Source organism: Moschus berezovskii, chromosome 2 (assembly GCF_049115385.1).
Source record: "Moschus berezovskii isolate FMDL1 chromosome 2, NW_MosBer_1.0, whole genome shotgun sequence".
Lineage (NCBI taxonomy): Eukaryota > Metazoa > Chordata > Mammalia > Artiodactyla > Moschidae > Moschus > Moschus berezovskii.
This window is the reverse complement of record NC_142461.1, coordinates 42,705,736-42,729,831: the sequence shown is the minus strand read 5'-3', so window position 1 is coordinate 42,729,831 and position 24,096 is coordinate 42,705,736. Positions and strand designations below refer to the sequence as shown.

The following is a 24,096-nucleotide window of genomic DNA, read 5'->3' as shown; positions in this document are numbered from 1 at the left end:
AACCACCACACCACACATCATGCAGGCCAGGGACCATGGCCCCTCAGTGTCCAACTAGAAACTCTTTATACAAGTCAGTTTCCAGCTAGAATGGAGGGACGTGGTGCACTGTATGAATGATGGCATTCTCTAGGATTGTCTTACTGTTGTGCCACCCTCTTTGAGCAAAACAGTCTTACAAAGAATGTACAATACCTGCCTTTCTCTTGGGCAGGGTAGTGGCATGGATGAGTCTAGTCAGGCATGTGTATGTACCTGGATCTTTACACAGTCTTTTGTTAGCGTAGTTTCTGATGATATCATTCTAAACATACGTAGGAACTAGACCATGAGCACACCTACAGACAGGAGAGATATTTTGAAAATTGGTATTGACCCTGGAGGGATCAACCTGGAGAGTCCTGCCAAAAACCAGGGTCCGGTGCCCATCAGCATCTGAGCCCTGAAACCAGCCCTCGCTGATGGCCCTGCCCTTCCAGAGTTTTCACCAAGTGGCAGTGCAGCTATCACAGTTATGAGCAGCTGTTTTTTATTTTAACAATAGCTATTTAAACCCACACATGAGTATTGTTTCTCTGCCCTTCCCTCAGCAACTTTGGTACCTGGTTCCCAGGCTTTAATCATGTCACTGAACACAGTCGCCAAACCTGAGCCCCACCCCCACCCCCTCCCCCAGGTCATCGCACAGAGCAAGTGCTTCCTAGTCAAGTGGCGCTGTCAGATCTCTGCTGGGTGGACTTCACAGAGAAGGCAGAGTAAGGTTAGATGTGGCGCAGGTGGAGTTTTTTCAAAGCCATCCTAGGCAAAGGAGATGAAGCTTTGATGTAGACTTTCACTGTTTCTGAAGCAACAGAGGAAAACAATCTTAGCACTGGTCCCCTTGTATCTGAACTTTCCTCAGTGTAGTCTCAGTATTCAGCATATGAGGGACATCCAAGAGAGGGCTTCTAGAACCCCAGTTAACCACAGACTTGGTGCCTCCTCCCTGGTATGGGACTACTGTGGTGCCATCACGCTGCATTCATTTCTTGGCTCCTATAAGAAACCTGAGCTGATTTTTATTGTTGTTGTCGCTCTCTGTATATTTGCATAATTTTATATCCAAAGCTGAGTTCTTGATTTTGCAACAGCATAATAAAAAACACTGTGAATTGGCAGATTTGGGGTATGATTTGCAGCTGGTCTGTCACTTCCTCTTACTGGAAGCTTCAAAGCCTCAAGTCTGAGACAATTATCATATTTTACAGGACCTGAGCTTATATTTGCATCTGCTCATCTTTTTTACTGTTTTTTTTTTTAATACTCTCTTTTCACATTTATTTTTTGGTAGATGAATAGTCCAACACACTCATTCTATACACTTTTCTCTTTTTGATATAAATTCATATGATCTGGTGCTATTGAAATCAGAGTACTGAGGTCTAAGCCTTTTGGACAGTTTTTGGAGATTGAAAATGATGACCAAGCAAATGTAACCCCGAGTTACAGTAATATCTCTAACCATCCCCCTTTCACTCGTTGTCATTATTTAGATTAAAATGTGTATGGAAGCCACAGTGGTTTTCCAGGATGCAAAAATTATTGCAGAAGCTTCCTCTATTAATGGAAATTATTAGAGGATGGAAGTGGTACTCCAACAGCAAGAATGACATTAATTATGGGAAAAGCAATCATATCTGGCAGTTGGCAAGCATACGTTATTCTTCAACACTCTTGCACGGGTTTGTGTCCAGCCAGCACTAGAAATCTAAAAGCTTTTTATTTTGGCAAAGTTTTCATAGCACTTGGACTTCCAGCATCTAGATAAAAGATAATTTGGAAAGAAATTATGTTGATGAAATTGAAGAATTCAGTAATGAGTTCTGTGTAGATGAATCAATGCCCAATTAAATAATTATATCAAATCCAACTTTAAATGTTGACTTAAAATAATCACATTTTAAAGAGTTTGAAAGTAAGATGCTATATATACATTCAATGAGAAGAGCGACGTCGAATTACTAAATCTGGTAGGGGAATGGGGTATTCTGACTGACCTGAGAGTTTGGTTAATGGAACCTTGAGACAGGAATTACCTGTATGCTGAGAATGAGAATAGCTTGCAATAACCTAGCTTATTTTCATCCTAAAGTTCCCTTTCCTTTTTTCAATTTTTCTTTCTTTGTGTTGTTTCTTTTTTTCCTTTTTCCCTGTCTGCACCCATTTTTCAAGGCTTTCTTCTCTGTTTATCACTGTTGTAATGTTCTTACCACCTTCTACAGACTCTGTTTTTTTTATCCACTGCTTGTCATCTTCTTATCCTTTTGCCTTTTCATACTGTTCATGGGGTTCTCAAGGCAACAATACTGAAGTAGTTTGCCTTTCCCTTCTCCAATGGACCACGTTTTGTCAGAACTCTCCACCATGACTGGTCCAGCTTGTGTGGCCCTACATGTCATGGTAATTTCATTGAGTTAGACAAGGCTGAGAGTGTCTTGGACTGAAAGGAGATCCAACCAGTCAATCCTAAAGGAAATCAGTCCTGAATATTCATTGGAAGGAATGATGCTGAAGCTGAAGCTCCAATGCTTTGGCCACGTGATGCAAAGAACTGACTCACTGGAAAAGACCCTGATGCTGGGAAAGATTGAAGGCAGGAGGAGAAGGGGATGACAGAGGATGAGATGGTTGGATGGTATCACTGACTCAATGGACATGAGTTTGAGCAAGCTCCGGGAGTTGGCGATAGACAGGGAAGCCTGGCGTGGTTCAGTCTATGGGGTCGCAGAGTCGGACACAACTGAGCAACTAAACTGAACTGAACTGCTTGCTCTCTTTACCTCTTCTTGTCCCTTCATAGCAGTGAATACAACCAATAAAAGCAACATCCATTGCTTCATTCACTCACTCAGTTAGCCCTTGCCACATTTAAGGCACTTGTCATCGTTTATTCACTAAATAATGTCCGACTGTTACAACCCCATGTGGCCTGCCAGGCTCCTCTGTCCAAGGGATTCTCCAAGCAAGAATGCTGGAGTGAGTTGCCATTTCCTTCTCCAGGGCATCTTCCTGACCCAGGAATCGAACCCAGGTCTCTTCATTGCAGGCAGATTCATTACCAACTGAACTGCAGGGGAAGCCTCAAGGGGATGCTGTAGCTGCATGGGCCAGGAACTAACATGAGCATAAGAAGAGCTGCCAAAACTACAGAAGTAGATATCCTGCCATAGACACAAAAGTTCATTCTGACTGATTGATTATCTAGTGATTGAAAGTCACTCAGTCATGTCTGATTCTTGGCAACCGCATGGACTATACATGCGGATAGTCCCATGGAATTCCCATGGAATTCTCCAGGGTATACAGTCCATGGAATTCTACGGGCCAGAATTTTGAAGTGGGTAGCCATTCCCTTCTCCAGGAAATCTTCGCAACCCAGGGATCAAACCCAGGTCTCCCACATGCAGGCGGATTCTTACCAGCTGAGCCACCAGAGAAACCCATAAGAAGAGCTACCAAAACTACAGAAGAAGATACCTTGCCGTAGGCACAGAAGTACATTCTTGGGATGCATAAAATACCCAGTGCAATCGGATCATTGAGCATATATGAGAGGAACAACATAAAGCAGGAAAGTTAGATGGCTGTCAGTTACTGACAACCTTTATTCACTCTATGTACTTAGTCGCTCAGTCATGTCCAACTCTTTGCGACCCCATGAACTATAACCCACCAAGCTCCTCTGTCCGTGGGGATTCTCCAGGCAAGAATACTGGAGTGGGTAGCCATCCCCTCCTTCGGGGGATCTTCCCAACCCAGGGATCGAACCCAGGTCTCCTGTATTGCAGACAGATTCTTTTCTGTCTGAGCCACCAGGGAGGACCCCACTAGTGAATTAACTATTCTATTAGCTAGTGAATAATAGTGCCTTTATTCACTAGTTAATAGAAAACCATTGACTGGGTGTGGTGTGTTTGGTTTGGTTGTTCAAATAAGACTGACAGAACATCAATTTTCAGAAAGTCATCTGTTTACTTCTTCCTTTCTCCTCTTTTCTTCATTGGTCTTCTTAGAACGGAATTCTGCTGGAGCAGCAGTCAGTTGCAAGATAATTTGGTTAATATATTGGGTTGGCCAAAAAGTTTGCTTGGATTTTCCAGTAAGATGCTATGGAAAAACCCAAATGAATATTTTGACGAACCCAACAAGTGTAGGGCTACTGTGTGTCTGATCCAGCATTAATGGTAGCGTGGGTCTTTATGAATTTGCATGTTAAGGTACATGTTTAGATCAACACTAGTTATGGCCAGTGTGCCCAATAACTTGTTCTGTCAGATAAGCTTCTCCTACTGGTGTACTAATATTATTTTGAGTTATTAGAATCTTTTCTAAGCAACTACATACTTAAGGTTCCTAATGGTTTTGATTTATACTCCAGGTCCAAGTTTAAATCTAAACTATAAGAATATTTCTAGTTCTATTTTATTTTTTTCAAAGAAATGAAAAAATTCAGGACTACATTTTAAAAAAGAGCTTGAAAGGGGCAGTCTTAATGAGACTTAACCAAAGGACAGATGTCATAAAAATTTCTTTAAAAACATTTTGATAGTATGTATCCTATAATTTAACAGGTCTGGTTTAAAGAGCTAGTTAACCTTTAGGGAAGCTGATTAATTTTTTGTGTGTTAACTGCCACTGATTAGATGTTTATGACTTCTGTTTCATTGACTCAATAAATATTAATCAACAAGGTGATATACCAGGCCTTGAGAATGCAATGGCTCAAAAAAGAGGCATTGTCTCAATTCTAATGAAGCTTACAACCTGATGTCTTATGTAAACCAAATTAGCAAACTGACAACTATGCATGAATACTGAAAAAAATTTTTAATTAGTGTATATAATACAGAATATTTTAAATAAAGCATAATCCTTTATTAAAAGTTATTTTATTAAAAATTACTTCTGCTATATCCAAAATTAGCACCCATACATATATTAATGCCCCCAGCCCTTTTAAATAAATATTACTAGGCAACTGAAGTTCAACAATATGGCTCTGATGACCATAAGTACATTCAGAATGCTCAGTTCAGTTCAGTTCAATCGCTCAGTCGTGTCCAACTCTTTATGACCCCATAAATAACAGCACGCCAGGCCTCCCTGTCCATCACCAAACTCATGTCCATCGAGTCAGTGATGCCATCCAGCCATCTCATTCTCTGTCGTCCCCTTCTCCTCCTGCCCCCAATCCCTCCCAGCATCAGAGTTTTTTCCAGTGAGTCAACTCGTCGCATGAGGTGGCCAAAGTATTGGAGTTTCAGCTTTAGCATCAGTCCTTCCAATGAACACCCAGGATTGATCTCCTTTAGAATGGACTGGTTGGATCTCCTTGCAGTCAGACAGCCATAATTTCACAAATTCCATCCATCGCTACCATAGGTTCATATGAACTTTCAGATCTGACGCCTCAGTTATTTGTTTAAGAAATAGAGCAGCAGTAACTATAATGGACAGGGAGGCCTGGTGTGCTGTGGTTCATGGGGTCGCGGAGAGTCGGACACGACTGAGCGACTGAACTGAACTGAACTGAACTATAATGATCCCTGCCAGCATGTGAGACAACATTTAGAGTGAGAGAAGCACTACTTTGGGGTCAGGCATATCTCAGTTCAAATAGTGCCTTTGCCACTGTATGACCCTTTGGCAAGTTGCTTTAAGATCCTCTGAATTCTAGTTTCCTCATGTGTAAAATGAGGCAGAAGTGGAAATGGTCTCACTGATTATAACTCCTGACACTGATTGTAGAGTGTTCCAGAGAATGTTCTCTTCCTAGTAACTGTAACTGGGAGTAATTTGAACTTGCCCACTGGCTAAACTACAAAAAAAGAAAAATTCTGAAGACCTTAAAATTTTGCAATTGCATTGTTTCATTTTAACAAATGCAAGTGTATTTTACATATACTAGTGAGCTTTAGACAATGAATATGTTTTATTCATTATTTAATAGTTTCTGTTCCGTTCCGTTCAGTCGCTCAGTCGTGTCCGACTCTTTGCGACCCCGTGGACTGTAGCCTACCAGGCTTCTCCGTCCATGGGATTCTCCAGGCAAGAATACTGGAGTGGGTTACCATTTCCTTCTCCAGGGGATCTTCCCGACCCAGGGATCGAACCCAGGTCTCCCGCATTGGAGGCAGACGCTTTAACCTCTGAGCCACCAGGGAAGCCCATTTAATAGTTTAAAGAGATAATATGAACTCATAACAAATACTGTGAACAAACTATTACACCTTTAAGATTTAGTCATATTTTGAAGGTCAACTTTATTTCTTTTAAGATGAGCAAAGAAGGTTGTCACAGAGTACAATAAACTAAAACAGCAGAGGAATAACTAACTCACATATTATATCCAAGAAACAATTAGAAACCAAGTTCAATAAGTACTAGAAGCTAGAACCTAGTGATTAATGTAAATAACCAAAACTCCACCAAAGGGCTTTTATTCTGTCCTTGAAAATACAGGACAGGTGAACAGACAAATTTCTTGGGGAATGCTTTTCCTAATACTGTTTTTTTCATCTTTTCATCAGACCTTTGTCTTCTTCCAAGTAAGAGTTTATATGTCAGCCAGTGTTTCAATGTCTCTATTTGTAGGTAGACAGATGGGGAAAGGAAATGAGGAGTGGTGTCTGGCTCTTTAATTCAAGACACAGAGCCAGTGTTTGCTCTTCAAGCTTATTGGCAAGATACATATGCACATGTACCCACATACACACACACACATACACTCACACACAAAGTGCATCTGATGGATGAAGCCAAATTTGTAAATTGTATCCACAATCATAGTTTCTATGGTAACTGTATCTTAGACCCGAGACACAAACAGAGCTGGGCAGGAGATGTCTGATTTTATTTTCTCCGAAGATAATCAGAAGAGAGACTGTTGAGGCTATGGCCCCTGTACATATAGCTAGGACTTGGATGGTGCTAGCATGAGGTTTAATGTTTAAATCCCAGTAAATGTTTTATAACTTTATAATATTGCAGATTGATTTACTTTGTTATTCAGCTTTAAAATAATTATAATTATGTAAGACATTTAGGTACTTATTAATAAGTTATAATTGATTAACATAATGTGGAAGTTATACACAAGGTAACATTTATAAATGTGTGTAGGTTAGAAGACACTTTAAAGATTTGTAGTGTTAACTCTAACAGTTTACAAAGAAGGAAAATTTAGGCACAAAATGGTTAAAAAGTCTTACCCAAGAGTTATTTTTAAAATATTTTTATTTGCTGTAGTTTCTAAACTAGCAGATGTTCTAAGCAAGTCTATAAGCTGAATACCCAGTTATTTGACAAAATTACTGAAATTAAATTAGAGAAAATAAACACTTCAGAAATAATGGTTTGAACGAGTGTGAGTACTTTTGCTTCTCTGGATACATATTCGTAAGTACATATTTCAGGAATAATGTACTTCACATTGCAAAAGGAAAATAATTGAGCAGCTTATTTTGATTAGTTTCTTTTGTTTAGATGGGATATTGTCAGTTGCCCTTCCTCTAAACTTGTAGCATTTTAGCAGAATGTCTTAATATGGGAAGATTATCAAAGTCAGGTTCATAACTTTTTAGATGTTTTTATTGAGTTGAATTCTTTAAAAATCTTCCAGCTAAACCTGTAGCTAGGTAAAAGCAATGTGATTAAAAGAAAGCTTCTGGAAACTGCTCACAAATATCTGTCATGATACCAACTTAAAATGAAAGGCATATTTCCTAAAATGGCATCTAAATTTTTATACTTTGCATTTTAATCTTATGATGTGTCTGGCAGCATGAAACTCATTTTTTGGTAATGGATCTGAGTAAGACATATTTGTAAATGAGGATGTTATGTATAGGTGAATAAGCTGTATTGCAACTTTGCACAGTCTTTCCATTACAGCAGCTTTTAAATTTCCTCAGGAAAATTGACTGATGGGACATAAATTACAACATTGGCAAAAATGTGTCCTAACCTGTAGGAACTGGAAAACATGTTAATTTTGAATTGTTTCCACTTTTTATCATCATACATTTGCAGAAAATCTTGGGTGATTTATTCTTTTATTTATAATGAATTGTTTAAAAATGTTTGAAAGGGCATTAAATCTTCCTCTCTGCCATTAATCTGCAAGTGGGGGAATAAGGGGGGTTAAATGGCCTCTTTAGTATATTGCTTTATGAAACTGCTGATTCTTGCAATGCCAGGCTAGAAATACATACTAATTTAAGGAACACAGAATGTAGGCAGCAAGCTCCTTGCTTTTGTAGAGAAAAGACTAATAGCTTTATTTTAACAAGGCTCTTAACACCCCAGCCAGCAGCAGGCATTGAGTGAATGAAATTGGGAGAACTCCCATGGACTAAAAGCATCTTAATTCAGCATTCCCTCGACTTGCCCCCTCCTCAAACCCCAAGCCCTCCTGATAGGCTGTCATAATCCAGACAAAGAAGATCACACCAAAGGCACACCAAGGTATTAGCTTTTCAACTTGTTTTGAATAAGCTCTCTGAAGTTTCACTTCCTGAGCAGTAGAAAGATAGATATGTCCCAAATCCAAGCCTAAGTTCTAACATTACATTGTTATAGAAAAAACTAGGTTTCTGTTATGGCTTAAGTCAAGATTATTTCTATCAGACATATATTTAGGTCATTACATTAAAAAAAAAAAAACTTGCATGATACCAAGTGAGATAAAGGGGGGCTTCTTTAAAAAATTAATTGGATCAAAGCTGCTGACCTTATTTTTTTATGATAAGAGAAATTACCTAATAAGTTCTTCAAGGAGGAACAATTCTGAGTCTTGTTGAGCATAGAGCAAAATGAGAAATGAGCTTTTAAATGCCTCTGCCAGTTCTCTCTCCCCTCACTCCCTCCAAAAGTGGCTTGACTTCCTAAGGACCTGACTAAAACTTATAATTAGTGCCTCTTTGGCAACCCTTCTATTTCGTACTTTCAGTTCACAGCTATTTGCAAGAATCTTTATCCCCAACACAATAATTTGTATTGCCACCATTTCTGAGATAGTAAAAGTGATCAAATCACAAGAGGAGACTAGATAAATTATGATTAATCCATAAATCAGATATTATATCGCCATAAAAATTCACATTTATAGAAATATATCTGTTAGCACAGGAAAATGCCAGTAATAAACAGCTGGGAAAAATTCTATATACCACTAAAATATTTATATATTTGTAAATGTTAAGAGAGGTCATGTTTGGGTAATTTAGGGAGAAAAAAAAAACTGTTAAATCTGTTTTTTAAATAATTGAACACAAATGTATTCCTGTCATCTCTCTTGACTAACAAGTGTTTCTCTGAGCAGGAAATGGCTTTTCTAATCTCTGTATCTTAGAGTACTTAGCATATGGCTCTCTACTTAAGAGACACTAACAAATGTTTATTTACTTGAAAGTATTTATCTCATTTTCTGAGCATGATAGCATAAGACAGTATAACCAGTGGTTGTTTATTTATTAGAATACTATAAAGATTTTCAACACCATAGAGTCTGGCTTTCTCTCCCCATCAATCCTTTGAAATCATGCTCAATAAAGCACCAATCAGCATCTCACTGCCAATCCCCACATACCCTTTTGCAGACTTTATATCAGTCACTGTTCAGTTGCAGAGAACAATATATATTCTGGCTAGTTTAAGCAGGAACAAATTTATTACACCATATTAATGGGCGTACAGAATCATAAGGAACATTAGGAAGCAAATTCTTAGAAAAGCTTTCAGGAATGATTTCCCAAGCCACAGGACAGAACCAGGCTACCCAGGGAGCTTCTGCTATTTCTTTGAGGAAACTTTTGGCTCCACGGGTTCAATCGCTGGATCGGGAAGATCCCCTGGAGAAGGAAATGGAACCCACTCTAGTATTCTTGCCTGGAAAATCCCATGGACAGAGGATCCTGGAAGGTAGGCTACATTCCATGGGGTCACAAAGAGTCGGACAGGACTAAGTGAGTAACACTTTGGCTCCACAAGTCACACAGTAAAGGCCTGTATCAGGAGCCACCATAGCTAGGAAGGTAGAAGGTACCACAAGCAGGGATTCACCTTTAGTGCCACCAGCTCCAAAGCTACCTTAGCAAGGGGGGAGGATCACGTAAAGCTTGTCAACACACTGTATATGCCTTGGATCTTGTCTTACTGAAGCTCTTGGCTGCTTTTGACACTGTGAACCACACTCTCTTTCATGGAACTCTTTCCACTAATTCCTAAATAACACTCTGTCCTCATTCTCTCCTTGACCAAATACTTTTACTCAGACTCCGTCCTGGGTTCAACTTTTTTTTTTGCCTGCCCCTTATAGTATAGCATTTCTAAGAGTCTTATTGGCATTCTCTCTTTCCATTGCATGTCTTTTCTTTTATTCTGTCTGTAGATCCCTCCTGGGCATTCTAATTCTTTTCCAAGGTTTCAGGTACCATCTATAGGCTGAAGGTTTCTCAATTCTACATCACTAGTCCAGATTTTTCTTCTGTGTTGCAAATTTTTATACTCAATTATCTCTCAGACATTTCTATCAGATGTCCCAACTCAAGCTTAATATATCTAAGTGTTCCAGTGTTCCCTCCTCCCACCCCTACCCCCTAAATCTGTTCTTTCTGTAGTCCCATCTTGGCAACAGCTGAAAAGCCCACCCAGTTGCTAAACTCAGAAAACTTAGGCACAATTCCAGACACATTCTTCGCATTAATTCTCAGTCAGTTTTATTAAAGTTACCCTCTAACATCTTTATGTTGCTCCCTTATTTCCATCCTTTTGAATAGCCCCTTGTTTAGGCCTTTATCATCTCTGACTTGGACTGTCACTGGAACTCGATACTATGACAAAAATAATCTCTCTACCCTGTCAATATGCACTATCACTTATTGACTATCACTTCTCGGTGTCTTCACCATCAACTAACGATAAAATCAAGTTCCTTGGCATGAGCTCCTCCAAGATCCAGTCCATGTCAGTTTCTCCAGAGTCTCAGGTGACAGACTTGAATCTTGTCTCAGATATCCCACATCCTAGCTGTATAACCTTAGGCAACTGCCCAGTTTTCTCATCTGAAAAATGGGACAATCATTGAAGATAATTGGGAGGAATGTATGCTGCTGCCGCCGCTGCTGCTAAGTCACTTCAGTCGTGTCCGACTCTGTGCGACCCCATAGACGGAAGCCCACCAGGCTCCGCCGTCCCTGGGATTCTCCAGGCAAGATCACTGGAGTGGGTTGCCATTTCCTTCTCCAATGTGCGAAAGTGAAAAGTGAAAGTGAAGTCACTCAGTTGTGTCCGACTCTTAGCAACCCCATGGACTGCAGCCCACCAGGCTCCTCCATCCGTGGAATTTTCTAGGCAAGAGTACTGCAGTGGGTTGCCATTGCCTTCTCCGAGGAATGTATGGGCTAATGCAAATAAAACATTTAACCTTGTTCTTAACACTCAGGAAGGGCCATATAAATGTTGAATTGTAGTAATCAAAGAAGAACTAAAAAAAAATGGAGAGATAGTCCTTGTTCTTGGATAGACTTAATATTATCAAGCTGTCAGCTCTTCCCAGCTTGATCTATAGAGTCAATGTACCCCCAATCAAAATCCCAGCAAGTTACAAACTGATTCTAAACGTTATGTGGAAAGGCAAAAGACACAGAATAGCCAATACAATATTGAAGGAGAAGAACAAAGTTGGAGGGCTGACATTACCCAACTTCAGGACTTACTATAATGCTACAACAATCAAAACAGTGTGGTGTTGGTGAAAGAATTAACAAATAATCAATGGAACACACACGATAGAGAGCCCAGAAGTAGAGGAATATAAATATAATCAAGTGATCTTTGACAAAGGTTTAAAGACAGTATAATAGAGCAAAAATAGTCTTTTCAACAAATGATACTGCAACAATTGGACATGCATATGAAAAAAAAAAAAAAGAATCTAGACAAAGACCTTACAGTCTTCACAAAAATTATCACAGACCTAAATGGTAAAACTATCTTCCAAAACTCCTGGAAGATAACATTGGGAAAAAATCCAGATTATCTTAAGTTTGGTGATGACTTTTTAGATATGACGCCAAAAGCACAATTCATGATGTATTGATTATATGGGAACTCTCCATACCTTCCTGTCAATTTTGATTAAAACCTAAAACTTCTCTAAAAAATAAAATTGATTTAAAAATTTGCACTAGTGGCAATCACCATAATAGTAACCATAATAATATTAATAGTATTGCTGCTGCCATTACTAATATCCTTTTCCTTACAGTCTCTCTTCTTTTATCAAAATTTTGACATTCCCTGGAAACACAGTGCTCTTTTTAGGCTTCCATGTTGTTTCACTTTTGTTCTCTCTACCAAGAATGCCTTCTCCTGCTACTCCCACCCCCTCCTCCTCCTAAAAGACTCCTTCTCATTCATATTCAAGTTTTAGAGGAAACTTCAACACCCGTATGAAGCTGTCTTCAACTCTCCCAGGTGGACTCTGGTATCTGTTCTCTCAGACTCCCATTGCCTCCTTCTTCAGATTGACACTCCAGCAGTGATCTCATTGCGCCATAATTGTTTGCAGGCCTGTCTCCTTTATATTTAAAGCAATGAAGAATTCAAGCCCCTGTTCATTGCTTTGAATGTGGTGCCTAGAGTGGCATTAAAGAAGGTGTTTAATAATTACTAATTGAATGACTACATTAAAGATGCTTCAGTGTCAACAGAGAAGCACACAAATACATATACAATTGGAGAAGAATGGAATAATTTTTTAATTGAAGTCTAGTTGATTTACAATATTGTGTTAGCTTCAGGTGTATAACGTAGTGATACAGTGATTTAGTTATACACATATAAGTGTATATCTATTTTCTCTTTTATTCTTTTCCATTTTAGCTTATTGTAAGATATTAATATAGTTCCCTATGCTTTACAGTAAATCTTTGTTTATTCTAATTTCATACTCCCAATTTATCCCTCCTCTACTTCTCCTTTGGTCACCATAAGTTTGTTTTCTATGTCTGTGAGTCTGTTTCTGTTTTGTAAATAAGTTCATTAGGATTGTTTTTTACATTCTGCGTATAAATTATACCCTATCATATTTGTCTTTTTCTATCTGACTTTCTTCACTTAGTATGATAATCTCTAGGTCCTCTGTGTTTCTGCAAGTGGCACTAGTTCATTCATTTTGTGACCAAGTACTATCCCAGTGTGTCTGTGTGTATGTGTGTACCACATCTTCTTTATCCATTCATCTGTCTATGGACAGTTAAGGTGCTTCCATGTCTTGGCTATTGTAAAGTGAACACTGTTTACGATGTTCGCTGCAGTGAACGCTGGAGTGCCTGCATCTTTTTGAATTAGAACCTCCATCTTTTCCATATATATGCCCAGGAGTGGGATTGCTGGATCATATGGTAATGCTATTTTAAGTTTTTTGAGAAACATCCATTCTGTTTTCAAGAACAGTGTAATGTCTGATGTATAAGCACCCCTTCCATCTTTTGAAGCCTGGCCTTTGTTCTTCTACTTCCGTGAAGTTTTTCCTAACACCTTCATCTGTGCTCCTAGTAGTAACATCCTGAATAACATTGGTTCATACGTTGTCCTACAACATCTTTAAATATTTCATTTCTGATCCTTGTTTTCCCAACAAGACTAAAAGTTTCTTAAAGATAAGCATCATCCTACATTTAATATAATCTAGCATGCCAGTCGGAGAAGGCAATGGCAAGCCACTCCAGTACTCTTGCTTAGAAAATCCCATGGATGGAGGAGCCTGGTAGGCTGCAGTCCGGGGGGTCGCTAAGGGTCGGACATGACTGAGCGACTTCACTTTCGTTTTTCACTTTCACACATTGGAGAAGGAAATGGCAACCCACTCCAGTATTCTTTCCTGGAGAATCCCAGAGACGGCGGAGCCTGGTGGGCTTCCGTCTATGGGGTCACACAGAGTCGGACACGACTGAAGTGACTTAGCAGCAGCAGCAGCATGCCAGTTGGTTGCCAAAAGGTTGGCTTGAAGCTCAACATTCAGAAAACAAAGATCATGGCATCTGGTCCCATCACTTCATGGGAAATAGATGGGGAAACAGTGGAAACAGTGTCAGACTTTATTTTTCTGGGCTCCAAAATCACTGCAGATGCTGATTGCAGCCATGAAATTAAAAGACGCTTACTCTTTGGAAGGAAAGTTATGACCAACCTAGATAGCATATTAAGAAGCAGAGACATTACTTTGCCAACCAAGGTCCGTCTAGTCAAGGCTATAGTTTTTCCCGTGGTCATGTATGGATGTGAGAGTTTGACTGTGAAGAAAGCTGATCGCTGAAGAATTGATGCTTTTGAACTGTGGTGTTGGAGAAGACTCTTGAGAGTCCCTTGGACTGCACGGAGATCCAACCAGTCCATTCTAAAGGAGATCAATCCTGGATGTTCATTGGAAGGACTGCTGCTAAAGCTGAAACTCCAATACTTCGGCCACCTCATGCGACGAGTTGACTCACTGGAAAAGACTTTGATGCTGGGAAAGGTTGGGGGCGGGAGGAGAAGGGGTTGACAGAGAATGAGATGGCTGGATGGCATCACCGACTCAATGGACATGAATTTGAGTGAACTCCGGGAGTTGGTGATGGACAGGGAGGCCTGGCATGCTGTGATTCATGGGGTCGCAGAGAGTCGGACACGACTGAGCAACTGAACTGAACTGAACTGAGCATGCCAGTAGCTTACCAGACAAACCACTGCATATGGACACAGTCTCTCAAGACACCAGAATGTTAACTGCCCCCATTAGGCCATGCCAGATCAGATAAGAACCCTAAAATATTAACTTGAAGTTTGGTGACCATTTGAAAAGGATTAGCTGTAAATGTCTAAAGTCACACTAATACATAAGCACAGTGTTTTTCTAACAACTGGAATTAATAATCTTCAATGTAGTTCTGATATTTACATTAATTCTTCCTCCATAAAAAATAGGTCAAAACAAACCTTAGAAAGGCGTGACTGAGGACAATACTTTAATCAATCGCTTCTTTTTTAGTGCCATTTATTTATCCCCTAATTGTCTGATACTATCCTTGCCCTTAGTCTTTGCTTAAAAGGTCAGCCATTTAAATCAGGGCTTTATCCTAATGCAGAGCTTTCTGTCTCTCTGTAGCTGCTTCCAAGTCTATATGTACAGTCTTCATCCTACCTAGGTAGCTACTGGGCTGTCATCCTCTCAAATAATTCCAGCTCCTCCTGTTCCATATATTGATAAAATATAAAGAGGTTTTACATAGGCACTCTTCTGTGCCTCCTGTAATCATTTGACTCCAGAAATAGTCCTTCTTACTCTAAATGTGAGTATATGCTTATTTTGCAATATCTCCCCCAACAAACCCTCCCTCCACACACCACCTAAGCTGGGATGGTGGTTTCCTTGAGACCTGGGACTTCTGGTAGGAAGAAAATAATTCCAGATTTAGTACTACCTAGAAAATTTTTCTCTACGACCTTGGCACTGTGACTTCTGTGTTTTATGTTTACCCCTTCCATACCCATTATATGAGGGCTACCCCAGCATAAGAGCGAGCACACAGGTGGCCAAAAATCCACATGTGTTGACATGGACAGGTAAGGAACTGATCAGTCAACAAGTACCTTCAAATGACCTGTATGTGTTTATCCCATATGTGTTTTGGGTTCTTACAATAGGTATGCAATAACTATATGGAAAATCTTTAGATTCATGAAGCTCACACATTTTATTGAGAACCCACTGGGGCCAAGTCACTCAGTGCCCATCAGAATCTGAGACTTGTGGAAGAGACCTGAAGAGAGGTGAACACAGGAAGCATAATACACTGAAAGAAAGGGACAAAACCAATGAAGACCAGCACTAGATAGAACAGAGTTCGTCATGCCTCTGTGGTTGTTCGCCATGTCCCTGACAGAGCTCGGCGAGGCTCAGATGATCAGAGAGGGCTTCAGAGAGTCTGTGGAAGAACTAGGTGGTTGCTGCCAGTCCCAGGCAGTAGAGAAAGGTTTCATGAAAATGTCCTTTTAAATATACATTCTTGTCCCAGCCAAGAGAAGCCTACGGAGACATGATAACTCTGTGTAATATGGTGTCCAGAATGGGATCCTGAACAAAGAAAAAAAATTAGGTAAAACCTGAATAAACTATGGACTTTAATTATCAATACAGTATGACTATTGATTTACAAATTGTAAGAAATGTACCATGTGAATATGAGATGTTAGTCATAGAGAAGTTGAGTTTCAGATGTGTGAGAACTCTCTGTGCTATCTTCTCAATTTTCCTGGAAGTCTAAAGCTGCTCTGAAAACTAAAGCCTATTTTAAAAGGAAATAAAAGCGGTCATAAAAACCTACAGAATACCCCTGGCATGGTGACAAGGAGGAGTCATTTTGACAATGACCCTCTTTTGGAAGAAGTGACTTTGTTGTTAAATGCCATGTTTGTGGCTTGATCATCAATTCCTATAACGAAACTGCGTTCTTGCTTGCTTTTCCATCGTTGATTTTTGGCAGGCAGCAGCAGCATTTGTGCACTGATTATAATTTTGAGATGCATTGTCAGTAACCAGGGTGCATAATGGATCTTCATCTCTAATTACTTTTCTCTCCACAGGTGTCTGGAAAGGGTCCAGATGGGAACGCACACAACCTCCGCTTTGAGGGGATGGAGCGACAGTACGCCTCCTTACCCAGGTACATCACCAAGGGGTCTCCACTCACCTTCTCACCCGCACATAAAGTCTTTAGAAAAATCTCCATGAAATAGAAATCTGGCTTTGAAATAAGGAATATGTTATAATTTTGCCTTACCACCGCCTGCCACAACCCTCGTGCCATCCTCACAACTGTGCTAATAATTGAAACACTTGTGGGTTATTTTTTAAAGGAAGAAAATAGTATATCATTGCAATTGAACATGTCAGCAAGAATGTTGGATTCTGAATGGAAATCCTAAGCCATTGCTATAAAAATGGTATTGAACAGCCTGCACCCAGCTTAGAGACAATAAAATAGTAAATCCTGTGTCCTAGGAATTACCCATGAGGAAGGGCATGCCAGCTTTAACCTTGGAGCTTCCTGTGGGTGCTAAAAAGCAGGAGAGGAATGTGAATCTGGGAAGGTGTTTTTCACTTGAGTTAGAGCCTGGATGAGTTCTCTGGGCAAAAGGCAAATATTGCTGAGAGGCACTGACCCATTGAGGGGAAGAGACATCTGGGTGGGAAAGTTCACTTGGCGATTCTGGCCTAACAAAAGCCACTTATGCTATAACTAGACACCCTGAAAATGAGACACCATTCTCAAAGGTTTGTCCTCTTATCCGAGAGACAAAGAATAATTTTAGTCTGCAACCAGTGATACGTGACAAAGGAGAAGTCTTTCTAGGTTGACATAGACTTCAGTGACCGCGGGAGTGAAGTGAGTTGAGTGTGAGAATGTGTGAGTTTGAAAAACAAAAAAAAAGAAATGTTAATGCCAGCCAGAAAACTAAAATATTACGGAATGCCCCCTTTTAAAAAGAGGGGTGCAGGTGGACCCTAAGGAAAGCTTTTCCATTATCAAACTGAATTGTTAAAGTCCTAGCTCACAGCTGGGTTACCGTTTTGAGTTGCGTGTTGACTATATTTCTGTGTGTGAATTGACAAGAATAACATCCTGAATATTACAACAAGCATAGCGTAAGTGACCATCTGCTCTTATAAATAGTATGTTGATTTTCAAAAGTAATAAAATCTCAAATCTAGCAGAGAAACAATTTTGAACACTGATTGAGCAGGATACCCAAAGTACAATATTTTAAAAGCTTCTGTACAACTATATTTTGTCTCCCTGATTTCTCTTTTTATATGTTGTCTCATAGTTATTTTTCTCATCCTCTATTTCTTTCCTCTTCTGATTTTTCCCCCTGGCCTAGTATTTTGTTTTCACTTTAAAAAATAGAAGTAGTCTCCAAAACTCATTTTAAATATAAAATTTCTGGCTTTCAATATTGAAGTGTGTGGAAATTGTGGTTAAGGCAGATGGAAAGTACTGTTTCTTAGAAAAGGAAGAAAAAGGAAAACTGGAAACAGTTTAATGTCTTTCCTGGCCAACTTGTACTCAGACTGCGGAAATGGATTTTTTTTTTTTGGGTACAAATCAAAAGCACAGAAATAGCATTTATAAGTACAGAAATTCTGTAAATTTCACTCATTCATTCCTTCCTCAAGTATCTGTTGATCATCTATGTATAAGGCCCTGAAAATCTGGAGACTGGAAACACTGGCCAGTTCATCCTCAGGACCCACTGTCTAGGACAGGAGGTAGCAGATCCACTTTTTGTGAGAGTGCAACCAATGCTTAGATAAATAATAATGAACAATAAGTCCTCTGAATTTCCAACTCCTATTTATGTTTACTAATAAGCCCTGAAATGCACAATCATGGCTGACTCTAAACATGTCTGTTTTAGGATTAAATATCGTGGAGGGAGTTTTCTGACAGAGGCAGTACACTGATGCTGTTTGTGACTCTGGGGGCTGCCGTCACAATATATGGATTGACAAAATCCTGCCAGCCTTAAGAATATAACTAGCCCAAAGCGAAACATCTTAGACCGAAAACAGTTTTGACAAACAGTCCACTCACACACGTAACACAGTGGCAAAAGTGATGGGTTACAGGTGCTGACGTACCTTTTCAGATTCCTGGTCAGAAGGAGTCATGATGGAGAATAAATAAGGCTCAGATCAAGTGCGTGAGCTGTCCCTGGCTCTGGTTTTTTTTAATGCAGGGGCTCAAACTTGAGTTTCCATCTCAACATCTAAGGGGGAGATGCAGAGAATCCCCACCCGTGTGCTCCAATCCATCGAGGGGGATCCATATTTACCCAAGATGCAAATGCCTAAGGCAGGAGACAGACTACCGGCTTCTGTGTGCCTGTGACATTTACCCTGGTTTTCTTATCCCCCACCGCCCCACAACCTGCCCCTAGAAATTTTACTGTCCGTTCAATTGAATCTCACCAGCTCCACTGCTCCTTTGTTAGGGGAGTGAGGGGACCACATCTCTGTAGGCACCGGATCCCCTCTTAGTCACAGAGGTGGGGAGCTTTAAAATATTTATGGAGCTAAATTTTTAATTAAAAATAGGAATAATTCTACTTATAAGAAATTAGTGGCCAACCTTATTGGGGACTTAACATACTGCTGACTAATTTGGCTCCTGTGCTGTTTGTGGAGAACATCACAGGAGTTTTAAGATAAACTTAATAGTGTTGATTTATATATCAGATTTGGAGCCATCAACACAGAAAATGCCCCCCAGTGCATGGAGTTGGTGAGAAGCCCTAGTCAAGGGGCACCCTGCTATGTTTTCATGGAACTCTGTCATTTTAAAGAAGCCCATACAGCCTGCTGCCAGGCTCAATGACACTTGACAAAATAACGCCAGAGCCCTAGCCTGCTCAGGAAAAAAGACAATTCCCAGCACTTGGTAGTTATGGGGTTGCCTAAGGCTAAGGGCTAAGCGATGTTAAGTGTTATTGTTAAGCAATGTTAAATCTTTTACCTCTGAAGAAAAATGACTTTATTTCTTTTCTCCTGAGGGTGCTGTTTTGGGAAGCAGAGCGTGGTTGTAATACAACCTCGTTAGGGAGCACCAGGCTTTTCCCAAGGCCAACGTTTTACCCAGGCCATCCGGCCCCCACTTTTCTTTGGTAGTAAACAGAGGGAAATCAGCCTCCCCCTATTCTTGCCTGACACAAATTATTACTCACCCTGGGTGAGCAGGGAAGTGGCTGTTTCCTGGGCTGCTATAATGTGTGAACAACAATGTATGTATTTTTGCAAACAGCTTCTTTTTCACTTCAGCCTCCCAGCCTCTTTCAATTCTCCCAGGCCCCATTCTGATTTTACAGACCTCCTCCTGGTCCGGCCGTTCAGCAGTAAACTCTTTCCTCTCCCATCTCCAGCCTCCATCATTCCCACCTGGCCCATCCCCGACCCCCACGGGACCCCATTATCCCTTCTCTGCAGATGGCTCAGTGCATCATCACACAATGTTGCTCTTCCGGGCTTGTAATCAAGTGTTGAGTCCTGAGGAGGGAGCGAAAAGGCTCACTATCTCTTCTGTGGTCCTGCATGCAAGGGCGATGAAAGGTTGCTGGAGAAACTCGGAAAAGCGTTCATTGGTTCCACTACAAAAGTCACATTATCCAGCCCCAGCTGGGCCCCTGCTGCTGTCCAGAATTCCTTTTAGTCGTGCTGTCAACTCCCTTGACTGTCCCACAGTGGCCATTCCAACCCTTTTCTGCTCCCGTTAAGTTCTGCAAAGATGACTAAGCCCCCCAGGCCCAGTCTCCAGAGATGATCTCACTTCCTTTTCTTCACAACCTGAGACATTCAACCTTAGTTCCTCAGCTTCAGCTCCCTGCAGGTCAGACTCGCTCTGTCTTCACCAATGCACACTTCCCAAGGGGAGATGTGAAGGCATGGACTTGGAGTCAGGCCATAATTATAGCCCCATCCATCACTTCTCACCTGTGGGATCTTGGGCAAGGATGCAACTGGTTCAGGCTCAGTTTTTTAATCTGCAAATTGGGGATGATATTACGGACTCTGTATAACACTTATATGAGTATTAAATTCAGTGATTCAAGCAAAACCCTTAGTGAAGAAGCTAGCTGACGTATTTTAAGGATTTTTTTTTAATATTGTTAGATCTTTTTAATTTTCTCTCTGGGAATGATGTGTTCCCTTTTTTAATGAGTCAGACCTGTATATAACAGAGCTCATTCTCACTGACTTCTCAGGGACCCTACATCATCAACTACCCCTCTCTCGGCTATATCATTAAGCCCTTGGCAGTGGCTTTCCTCCCTGTGCTTACAACTGTGAATGCAGAGGCTCAGCTGCACAGTTCGCTGGGAGTTCCCCAGCAGGCAGAAAAGGAGAGCCAATGGCTCAGGGAGATATGCTGGGGACATAACTGAGGCTGAGGGGCCAGCCAGCTCTTAGAGAAAGACCCGAAATCCAGATGATCATGAAGGGGACATTACAAACTAAGGTGGCCTGCTGGGAGACAGCCGTTCTTATAGTTAGGGAGCTCACATCAGGGACATGGGAGCTAACTCAGGTCTAGGTAAGAGGCCACGGCCCCTGGCCAACAAGGCTTAGATTCAGACCCAGGGTCTCCTGCGTGGTAGAGACCCACCATTGTGAATTAACCAGCAAGGCTGGACACAATGCTCTTGTCACAGGACAGATATGGTAAGGGAGGGGCCCGCTATTGACCGGTGGGGGGACATCCTGGGATATGAGAGATACTCGTGTCGGCTCAGGACCTGACACGCTGACCAAGCCTCCAGCTGTCAGGACTCGTAGCTGAGCCTGGCTCAGGTGGCAGGCCGACCCCATGAACTTGATTTTATTCCATCAGAGAAAACGGAGATCTTCCCTCAACCCTTCTCCCTCCTCAAATTCTCATTTTGCGACTTTTTTGGAAAACAATTGGCTCTCTTTCCATACCAGCCTCTGAACTCTCACCTCTTGCCCCAGGCTTCTGACCATGCCACTGATGCTCCCAGCTGACTGTGCCTCCTGTTCTTTTCCTTTTTTTTAATACTGGAGTGTAGTGTATAATATTGTGTTAGTTTCAGGAGTACAGCAAAGTGATTCTGTTATACATATATTTATTCTCTCTAGCCCTGTTTTCTATATAGAGTCTCTCTGAGCTGCCTCCTCCATTCTCTTTTTCTTAAACTTTAATTTTTGAATTTTATTTACTTCTTATTTTGGCCACACTGGGTCTTTGTCGCTGTGTACAGGCTTCCTCTAGTTGCAGCGAGCAGTGCCTACTCTTGCGGTGCACAGGCTTCTCATTCTGGTGGCTTCTCTTGCTCCAGAGCACAGCTCAAGGACGTGCAGGCTCAACAGTTGTGGCACACGGGCTTAGTTACCCCACGGCATGTGGAATCTTCCTGGACCAGGGGTCAAACCCCTGTCCCCTGCATTGGCAGGTAGATTCTTTACCACTGGACCACTAGCGAAGTCCCTCCACCATTCTTATAGATTCAGTTCTCATCACTATGATGATGAATCCAAAATGAACCTGGCTAATCTTCTTATCTCACTGCCTGCTTAAGTACCCATCCTTCTATCCCCAAGATACCTCAAAGTGCATGCATGTGTGTTCAGTCGCTTCAGTCGTGCCTGACTCTTTGCAACCCTATGGACTGCAGCCAGCCAGGCTCTTCTGTCCATGGGATTCTCTAGTCAAGAATAATGGAGAGAGTTGCCGTGCCCTCCTCCAGGGAGATCTTCCCAACCCAGGGATCGAACCAGCATCTCCTGCATAGCAGGCAGATTCTTTGCTGCTGAGCCACTGAGAAGCCTCTAATACCTCAAAGCCCCCATGCCAAAACCCAAGCCCTCTGCCATCTTTCTTTAGCTCTTCCTCCTTTTAACTTCCATAACATTGGTTTACCACTTTACCGGTGCCACTGAAAACATCTTAGACTAGATTTTGATTCTTTGCTGACCCTTTCCACCACTATTAGATTATAAATTCCTTGAAACAAAGGATATTGTTCTATACCCATCATTTTTGCACCTATCAACAGGACCTAACATAGGACCATGTATACAGTGGGTTTTGATTATACCAGTACACAGATGAGATTTTGTTTTTATATAACTAAGTTTCAGGAAAGAATTCCTCCCAAGATTTTTTTTTACCATTTATTTCAGAGCACTATTTTCCAGTAAAAGTATTGATTTTTCTGTGAGGATGTCCCTTTTCCCTCGAGTCAGTAGAAAGCAAGAAGTCCAAATAGTTACCCACTGCTGAGCACTTACTATGTACCAGGCCCTGTTCTGAATGCTTTGTATCCACTGACTGATTTAATGTGCACGGCAATCCTGTGACTCAATCGCATCCCTATTATTATCTTCATTTCATAAGCAAGGACACAGGCAGAGAGAGATTCAGTGAAATTGCCCAGGTTCAACAGTTAGAAGCAGCAGAACTGAGATTTGAATCTGAGCAGCCTTGACTGCGAGTTTGTACATTTAACATCTAGGGGGCTTCGATCATTCACGCCAGAGTCAGACCCAAACTCTGTGATTTTTCCACACCCTGTGTTATTTACTCACCTGCTTGTCATTCTCACTAAAGTGTAAGAGCCCGAGGACAGGGACCGTATCTTATTCATCTTTGCATATGACACAGAACATTACTAATAGAACAGTTAGGTAATGCCTTTCAACCGTCTCTGCAATGCTGTCATAAAATCAATTCTTTTCCCGTTCCCTGGGGTCCTTCCTCTGAAATATGAACAGTTTAATGCGTAATTGCTAGATGAACATTAAGCAATAGACTTTGCCCACCAAGAGGGGAATCCTGTTTTGTTAGAACACTCCTGAGAGTTGAAAAAAGCAGTGTCTGCAAATTGGTACTTTGGTTCTTTTAAGATTAAGAATAATGTCTACCCAGAAGAAAAGAGATGATGATAAATTTTCTGATGCAAAGCTTCATGAGCGCTCCCGAGGAGAGAGTCTCCCTTTCCGGAACTGATGTGGGACAAAGACCTGCTCAGGCCGGATCTGGCTTCAGTCCTGATGGTGCTCTCACCCGTATTACATGGGTTACTTAAGGGGGAAAAAATTCTCTCTGAACAGTTCAAACAGCTTGAGTTTAGCATCAGAAGTTACACGCTAGAACTGATTTGAGGTAGAAAGAGCAACTCTAGAAGGAGCAAACACCTTATGCGTGCTTCTTTGGAACCCAAAATAAACCCGCCTTCTAAGTCGGTGCTGGATAGGATTGTGTCCAGACTAGAAGAACATCGTAACAGCAGACTTACACTTTAAGATGTCAGTTGGTTTACTTGGTGGGTTTCAGCTTTCTCACTTGCATCCGCCTTTGCCCAGCCCCAGGAAGATTTCAATCACAAGTGCACGGCCGACTTTGAAGCCTGCAACATGCACAGCACCCACTGAGTTATAATATCCGCAGAGACATTTACCTCACTGCTTAAAGACACTCTGACTTCACTCGTTCTCAT

At 41.0% G+C, this 24,096-nt stretch overlaps 1 protein-coding gene across 1 annotated transcript in view; it reads left to right on the top strand.

Annotated features, from left to right (window-relative positions):
* Positions 1-24,096, top strand: part of PARD3B (par-3 family cell polarity regulator beta) — a 1,186,757-nt gene that overhangs the window by 1,098,133 nt on the left and 64,528 nt on the right. The window contains exon 22 of the mRNA XM_055396969.2: positions 16,669-16,748. Within this exon, the coding sequence (XP_055252944.2) occupies positions 16,669-16,748 (80 nt within the window). The remainder of the gene's footprint in view (positions 1-16,668; positions 16,749-24,096) is intronic.